We start from the raw sequence: 8,409 nt of genomic DNA, 5'->3' as shown, positions 1-8,409 counted from the left end.
GGGGGGTGTGAACCCAGGAGTGATGCTGGGGGTGGTGGACACATTCCATGTCCTGGAGATTCCATGGAACATTCCACAGCTTTGCCAGGGAACTCTGTCCCAGTGGGAGCACTGGGGATGGGGTTGCAGCTTTCCAGCCCTGCTGAGTTGAGCTGGAGCTGCCATCAGATGGAGCAGCCCCTCCATCCCTGTTCCCACCATCTTCCCTCCTTCTGGTCTTTGGGGAACCCAACCAGCTGGGCTGGGCACTGGAGATGGCCCCAGGGAAGTTTGGAGCCACACATGCATCCCACATCCTGCATCCCATGGCACCTCTGATGTTGTGTCTCATGGAAGGGCATCTCCTTCTCCCCATGGACTGTAGAGCTGGGGGGGGGGAGAAACAAGCACAGGGCACCCCAGCACAGCCAGACCCCAGCACTGAGGAGGTTCAAGCACCAAGTGAGGGGGTTTGGAAGCTCTTCCATGAGGGGATGGAGCACAGGGGAGGAAGATCCCCATGAGAACCATGAGAAGTCCCTGGGGGGGGGGGAACAGCACCAGCATCCAGCACCACCCCAGTGCCCCCAGCCCAGAGACCCCCACAGAGCCCCCCAGACCATGACCTGCTGGCCTTCCCCACCCCCCTGGAGCAGCCCCAGCCCCACATTTTGAGCTTGGGCTCCTCCAAGGAGCCCTCCCAAGCCAGGCACTAGGATGTTGCTGACCAACCTCACCATCTCCCATCCTTCCCATGGGATTTCCCTCCCGTGTGTCCCGGCGTGGGGAGGCTGTGGGGAGGCAGGTGACCTACCTGGGCACCTGGGGAGGCAGCTCTGGAGCCTTTGATTCCTTCCCTGGAGGCCTCACAGGGGTTTTCATGGCATTAACCAGCAGGGATATGCACCCAGAGGAAGGAATCCTGCTGCAGCCACCACCCGAGTGCAGAGATTCCTGATGGATCTCCGGGATGGGGCTGGGCTGGGCTGGTCCCTGCCAGGTCAAACCAAGCTCCTGTGACCCCCATGAGGGCAAATAAAGCAGTTGCCTCCCCCCCCCTTTCCCTCAGCTGCCCTCAGCTCCCACCCTGCTGCTCCCACCCTCCCCACTCTCTCCATCACTCACCGGAGGCAGAAACGCAGCTGCAATTCCCATCAGCATTTTTTTAAAGAAATAAATAATAAAAAAAGCAGGAAAAAAAAAGGCAGCAGTTGAAATGCAGCAGGACTCACTGCAGTGTTTTCACCCTGCCTGGCAGCTCCAGACACCTGGGTGGTACCTGGAGGGAGGTCCAGGGGCACCTGGTTGAGACCTGCCCCTTCCCAACCCTCCCCCCAGTTCTGCAAAAAAACCCAACAAATCAATCCATCCTAAAAATCCCATTTTGAGGATCTCTCTTTTTCTTCCTAATTAAAAAGCACAGATCCATAGGATTACCAAGGTTGGAAAAGCCCTTCAAGATCCTCAAGCCCAACCCTACAACCCCCAACCACTAAAGCATCTTATGAAACTCCACGTCTACCCCTATTTTTGAACGTCTCCAGGGATGGTGCCTCCACCACCTCCCTGGGCAAGGACTCCAAGGCCTCCCCAACTCTTTTCTGTGCAGAAATGTTCTCCAATACCCAGCTTGACCCCATCTCCTCTTGTCCTACCCTCTGCTCACCAGGGAGAAGAAGCCAACCACGACCTCACTCCAGGTAGTCGTGGAGCCGAAGTGTTTCAAGATCCCATCTGGCCATGGGTGGGATGGTCCTCAGTGTCTCCACTGACCCTGGTGAGGTCAGCAAGGCCAGAGCAACTCAGAAAATCTTTCTAAGCTGCTTCAGGCAGTTCTAAGCAGCAGCAAGAGCTGCCCTTCGTGAAGAAGAGATGAGTAATTAGAGATGAATTGATGAGCTAATGCTTCAGGATGGCATAGCTGGGGGGCACCAGCTGGAGCAGAGGGTGGTTGGTGGCAGGTTGTGAAATTGTCTCCACCACAAGTTGAGAGTAAAAGCTGCAGCAAATCCCACTGGTGAAGCCAAACCCCACTTGCTGATGGGCAGGGGAAATAAAGACACACCCACCGAGATCCTGACCTAGCAGGAAAATCAGGGATAACTCCAGGCAAACAGTAAAAGTAGGTGGGAATTTGGTTGGAAACTGAGGGGAGATTTAGGGCAGATGTTAGGAAGGAATTCTTGACTCTAAGGGTGGTGAGGAACTGGAATTGGGCAACCCAGGGAGGTTGTTGATGCCCCATCCCTGGGGGTTTTTAAGGCCAGGTTGGAGGAGGTTTTGTGCAACCTGGGCTGGTGTGAGGGTTCCCTGCTCATGGCAGGGGGGTTGGAACTGGATGATTGGTCCCTTCCAACCTTGATGATTCTATGAGTCCACAAAAAGAAAAGCAGGAGCAGGACCCCCACCCAGCCCAGGGCACCCAGGGGTGCTGGTCTGCAGGAAACAGCCTCACCCACCACCCAACGCTGCTGATCCAGCCCCAAATTCCACCCCCTTCTGCCAAAACTTGAAGGTTGAATGTCAACCCTCTCTGTTTGTTGGGACTGACAACCCACCCCTCCACACACTAACTAACCAGGGGATGCCAAAAAAGGGGTGGTTTTGTCAGAGGAAACTCGTTACTGTGGCTTGTTTGAACAACCCCAACGCCTCGGGAAACACGGTTCAAAGCTTCAGTTTTGGCAGCAAAATGGAGCCCAGGCCTCAGATGTGTTTTCCTCTGGGCTGGTTTCAACACCACTGGGATCTGGGAGCTGCTACTGGTGCCCAGGGGACAACAAAAAATCCCTTTTCCCAAGAAAGAGAAAGCCCTCGGTGGCATTCAGGAGGGGAAAAACATGCCAGAGGGGAATGAGCAGCATCACCTGCTCCTGCACAGCAGCTTTCAGCACTTTCACCTTCCCTGTTTTCTAGGGATTTCCTTCTTTGTGGATCTGGCCAGAGTTGTGGCACCTTCCCAGCAGGTGAGATCCCCAGGAGGGTCACTGTGCCTCAGTTTCCCCTTTGTGAAAGTGCCTTCTGAGCACCATGGCCCTTGGAGGACTCCAGGTATGATGAATTCCCTGCTTTTTCCAGAGCACCCGTGGGAGCAGAGTGGCCACCTCTGGCTTTTCCACGTGTCCCTGGTGGGCTGGTGTGGTCCCTTCAGCTCCCACCTCAATAACTCCTGTTCTCAGCCCCACAGAAACAAATCCTGCCCTAACCCAGCCAGCAGGAGAGGCTGAGTCAGACACGAGCTATGCTGGGGCAGGACAGAGAAGTTCCAGCACCCCAGGTGCCTCCCAAGCAATGACCACCCATCTGCATCACTGGCTGAGCCCAAATGCCTGAGGTCCAACCAGACCCAGCTCCAGGTCCTGCACTTGCATCACAACAACCCCACACAGTGTTCCAGGCTGGAAAGAGCCCAGCAGAAAAGGACCTGGGGGGTGTTGGTGGCCAAAAAGGCCACCAGCATCCTGGCTTGTCTCAGCCCCAGTGGGGCCAGCAGGGCAGGGATCGTCCCCCTCTGCTCGGTGAGGTCACACCTTGAGTTCTGGGGTAGGTTTTGGGTGAGAAAAGAGACAATGAGGGGCTGGAGAGTGTCCAGAGAAGGGTGATGGAGCTGGGGAAGGGGCTGGAGCACAAGTGTGAGCAGGAGCAGCTGAGGGAGCTGGGGGTTCAGCCTGGAGACAAGGAGCTGAGGGGAGACCTGCTGGCTCTGCAGCTGCTGAGAGGAGGTTGGAGCCAGGGGGGTCGGGCTCTGCTCCCCAGGAACAAGGGATGGGACAAGAGGAAATGGCCTCAGGTTGTGCCAGGAGAGGTTTAGATTGGATATTAGGAGAAACTTCTTCCCTGGAAGGGCTCAAACCCTGGCCCAGGCTGCCCAGGGAGGGGGTGGAATCCCCAGCCCTGGAGGTGTTTCCAAGCCCTGTAGATGTGGTGCTGAGGGACACGGGTCAGCACTGACTGGGGAGAGCTGGGTTAGTGGTTGGATGGATGATCTGAAAGGTCTTTTCTAACCAGAACAACTCTGTGAGTCTGTGATCATCCTGACCAGGAAGCACAGGAGGGGCTGATGGTTCAGGAGGCACAGGAGGTTCCCCCTCCACGCTGGGGAACGGGAAACCTCCTGTATCTTCACTCCCCTTTTCCCTGGAAAGACTGAATTCCTTCTGGCCCAGAAGGAGCCAGCTTGCCAAGGCACTGGCTGGGGATTAGAGCCCCTTGCTAAGGGCAGGGAGACCCAAGCCAGGTTTGCAAATCCAATTTGCACTAAACCCTTCCAGTGGGTTTTGGATGGTGCACAGACCAATATCCCATTAGCATTTACTGCCCGATTCCAGCAGCAACTGCTGACATATTGAACCACTTAGTGCTGCTCCAGAGTGAACAAATGAGAAATTCCCCCCGGGACAGCAACAGCAGTGGAGTGGGAGTGGAGGTTTTGGGTGGGGGAAGTACAAAACTTGGGATCAAGAGGGCTGGAGATGTTGGGAATAGCGGGAGGGTCTCCAGAAGGTCAGAGTCACCTGGGCCTTTGCATGCAGGGGTGGCACAACATCATCCTGATGCAGAGGGACAAGTGTTTCCACCTTCCTGTTGCTGTGGGAAAAACCCTCGTGGGACATCTAGGGACCAGAGGCTTTCCCCATGGAAGAGCCACCCAACTTCCAAAAAAAGGCCAAGTGTTGCCCTCCAAGCCCTCTGCTCACACAAGGGACCCAAGGGTGGTGGCTGTGGGGGCACTGCCCTTCCCACCCAACTCCTGCAACCCAGATCAGCTCCAGTCCAGCTTGTGGATAAGAGGCTGTGATGGTTTTTCCTTCCCCCAGCTGATGGTTCTGTGCTGCCAGAACATGTTCATTGGATTTGGAGCATGATCACCCCAAATCCTTCCCGTGCTCCTGCGGAGGAGCCGGCGCCGAGATGAGGGCAGGACCACGAGGCCATGTGGGCAAAAAGGGCAACCTGACCCTTTTCTACCAGTTTTCTACCAGCTTTCCACCTTTCCCAACCCAGAAACCAGTGGGACCTGCCAGCACTGCCGATTGCCGGCGAGCAGGAGAGGCTGAGCCAGAACTGAGCCAGGACAGAGGAGTTCCAGCCTCCCTGTGAGGGAGCAGCATCTGCATCCCTGAACAGCACCCATCCCATCCCATCCCATCCCATCCCTCAAGAGCATCCTTCACCAGCACCCGTGAAGGAAACTAAAGAAAGTTCTGCTGGCAGATGAGGGGCTGGAGGAAGGGCTCCAGCAAGGAGAGGGATTGCTGAGCATTCCCTCTCCCCCAGCCCACCCTGCATCCCACTGTCACCCCCACCCCCCTGATGCCAACGCTTCTCCATCACCCCCGGCTGGTGCAGCCCATCCCACCACAGCTCCTGTGCAGCATCTGGGGATGGAAAGTTCCATTGTCCTCAGAACTGCCCTCAGAGCCAAGGGGGGGCCAAGCCCCCCACTCTCCTCCCCATCACTCCTCGGCCGGGGGGTCCAACACAACCGATGTCACAGCCAGATGTCACCAACCCTCACACCCACGTGTCCCCTGCACTCAGAGGGCTTGTGCCACCCAGATCCTGGCTGGATCACTCCTTTGCCTCCCCCAGACCTGGGGCACTGACCAGGCATGTCCCCCAACCCAGGGTTCAATGTCACAGGTCGGGCTCAGCCGAGCGTCGCTGCCACTTCTTGTGTCCTCCTGCCTCGTGTGGTGGCTCCACTGCTGCCACCAGCCCTCCCAGACAGCTCCCTGGAGCTGCTGAGGGTCAAAAATATGCTCTTCATGAGCCAACACCACCTCATGAAGCCAATCCTTTCCTCAGGGACAGCCTAGAGGGGCTGGTGTCCCTGGGGGGATGTGGCACCTGCTTACATGGATGAAGATGTTTCATACCCAAGGTTTTTGGCTGGCTTTGGTCCCCCCCACATTGCACAGGGACATCCCTGCCTGTCGTGGGGAAGGCAGCAGAAAGGGAAAAAACCCCAGGGAAAACCCAAAAAGCTGCTCAAGCACCTTGCTGGGACCATCCCTTGCTCAACCCTCCCAGCACAGCTCTGCTGGGAGCAGCCCAGAGCTGCTCAGGTCCAGCACCACCCCTAAGATGGACCTCATGGGCATGTGGGATTGTGGCTTGTGGCCCCAGGGTCAGTGGCACAGGCACGAACTGACCCTGCTCTGGAAGCAGAGCACGAGGTTGTCTGGGGCAGGAGGCCTGGGGGGGGCTCTGCCCAGTTTTATGGTGCCAAGAGGTGTCCTTGGCCACCCATCAGCAAGTGCAACAGCTCCAGTGTTTGATGGGGGAGGGTCAGGGAGCAACAACAACAGGCCATAAATACAGCCCGTGCTCTCAGCCAGCCCTGCCAGAGCCAAAACCAACATTTGGAAAGACAAAGGAGCCACCACAAGCCATGCAGGACCTGGGCAGCTCTGCCAGCCCAGCCAGTGGTTCCCACCCCTGGGACATCATCCTCCTCATGGGGCTTGTCTGCCCCTGGAGCTGCTGGGGACAGCAAGGCTGGGGGGCTGCCAGCCCTCCCCAGCCCCAGGAGCCCCACTCTTTGCTCTACCCATCCCACCCAAACCCGGGGGCTTGAAATAAGCCTCAAAAAATTGCCCATTCAGGTGGTTCCTTCGGGGCCACGTTTTTCTCCCTGCAAGGACCAAGGGTGGTTTCCCACAGGTGGGTTTACCCTTCTACTGCTGCCTGGAAATAAAAGCAAACCAAGATGAAACCAAAGGGCTCCCTGAACCCAGAGCAGGTCTCTAACCCCCCTGTTACAGCAACCCCCACAAAGCCAGACCCTGTTTCTCCTCACTCAGAGCTGGGCATTGCCCTGGAGAGCTCAAGGATGGGATTGACCTCCCTTTCCTGAGCATCAAGCAGCCAAGTCTGCTGAAAAAAACCCAAACAACAAACATAAATAGGAGAAAAAAAGGCAATTCCTGCCTTGGAGCAGCCTGGGAGTGATGCTAAAGGAGGAAATTCCCCCTCCTGGGACATCTCCTGGTGGCCCCACTGGGCTGGGCAGGGCTGCTCTGCCTCCCTCCTGGCAGCCCCCAAAGCATCCCCTGCTACACTGGGTTTGGATGAAGTTCAAAGGAAAACAACTTGTCTGCTGTGGGGGGTGGGGGGAAAAAGAAAAAAAAAAAAAAAAAAGAATGATAATTAAAAAAATCAACAAATGTGGTTCCCTCCAAATCAAAACACTTCACCAAAAGCAACTGACATGTCTTATTAGGGGGCCTGAGACGCCGGCGACGCGGCCTTTGAACGAGAGGCAGCAGGAAATGCTTTTTTGGCCTCTCTGGGGGGACAAGGGGGTGGCAAAGAGATTGTTTCAATTTAGCCCTGGATGCTGAGCTCCCCAGCGGAGCCCGTGTCGGGTTTCGTGATGAGGAAGGGATGGGAGGAAAAGTGCTCGTGGCATTTCCCTTCCCAGGGGAAGGAGGGGGTGGCCTGGGGATGCTCCCTCACGCGAGAGGACCTTGCAGCACCTCCTGCCCCATCAGGAGGGGACGAGTTGGGGTGGCTCTTCCTCTTCTCCAGGTTTAAGACTCCATCGAAGTGGCTGAACCCCAGAAAAAGCTGTACTGGGGGGTGGGATTTCTCCAGTTCTACCAGTTGATGGTGGAGCTGGAGCAGGTGGCTCAGCCTGAGTGAGGGTCTGGTCTGTCCTGTGGCTGCAGCAGCTCCCTTGGGATGCCCAGGGGTGCCTGGCGTGGTGGGAGCAGAGGGGTTGGCTGGTACCCAGCTCCTCACCCCCTCCACACACACATGCTGAGCCCTGGGAACACTGGAGAGGGGCCAGATGCTGCTGCCCTGATGGGCTCAGCAAGGACCTGGAAGCAGGATGGTGCACACGTGCTCCAGCTGAGCCCAGCAAGGAAATTGCAGCACCAGGGGAAAACCAATCAAGCAATAAAAAGAGGCCAAACCCCAGCCCAGTAAAACACACCCCAGTCCTGAGCTGTGCTACCACACCTCCTGCAAAGGGGGGGGCACCCAGGGGAGGGTCCCTGGACCTTCTCTCCTCCCAGCATCTCCCTCCCAGCCCAGGCTCAGCCCTGCTGGGTACCACGAGATGCTCTGTGGGAAGGGGTGACATCCCTGGGCAGCTGGTGGCTCTTTGTGGTCCCCCCCCAAACCCCCAGCCTTGCGTGGGCACCCAGGGGCTCAGCACACTGCAGGATGAGGCCCCTCCTGCCTGAATGTCCCCAAAGCAGGTGGCTGCATGGGGACAGCCAAGGTGACACCTGCTCTGGCCACACAAGCCAGGCTGTGTTTAGGGCCACATGAGGAGGAACCTTAACCTCCAAAAGCAGACACTGCCAATCTCAGATCCTCCCTTCCAGTCGCCCACAGGTGGAAATCAACCCTACAAGGATGCGCTGGAGCCTCCCAGCCTGGCTGGGCTCCAGGAGAGCAGCCCTGGGAAAGGTGTTC

At 57.0% G+C, this 8,409-nt stretch overlaps 1 protein-coding gene across 1 annotated transcript in view; it reads left to right on the top strand.

Annotated features, from left to right (window-relative positions):
- The first annotated feature begins 3,009 nt into the window (after positions 1–3,009).
- Positions 3,010–8,409, top strand: part of DUS3L (dihydrouridine synthase 3-like (S. cerevisiae)) — a 67,336-nt gene continuing 61,936 nt past the window's right edge. The window contains exon 1 of the mRNA XM_010005583.1: positions 3,010–3,030. Within this exon, the coding sequence (XP_010003885.1) occupies positions 3,010–3,030 (21 nt within the window). The remainder of the gene's footprint in view (positions 3,031–8,409) is intronic.

Source organism: Chaetura pelagica, unplaced genomic scaffold (genome assembly GCF_000747805.2).
Source record: "Chaetura pelagica isolate M959 unplaced genomic scaffold, ChaPel_1.0 scaffold741, whole genome shotgun sequence".
Classification (NCBI taxonomy): Eukaryota; Metazoa; Chordata; class Aves; order Apodiformes; family Apodidae; genus Chaetura; species Chaetura pelagica.
This window is presented reverse-complemented; position numbering and strand designations above follow the sequence as displayed.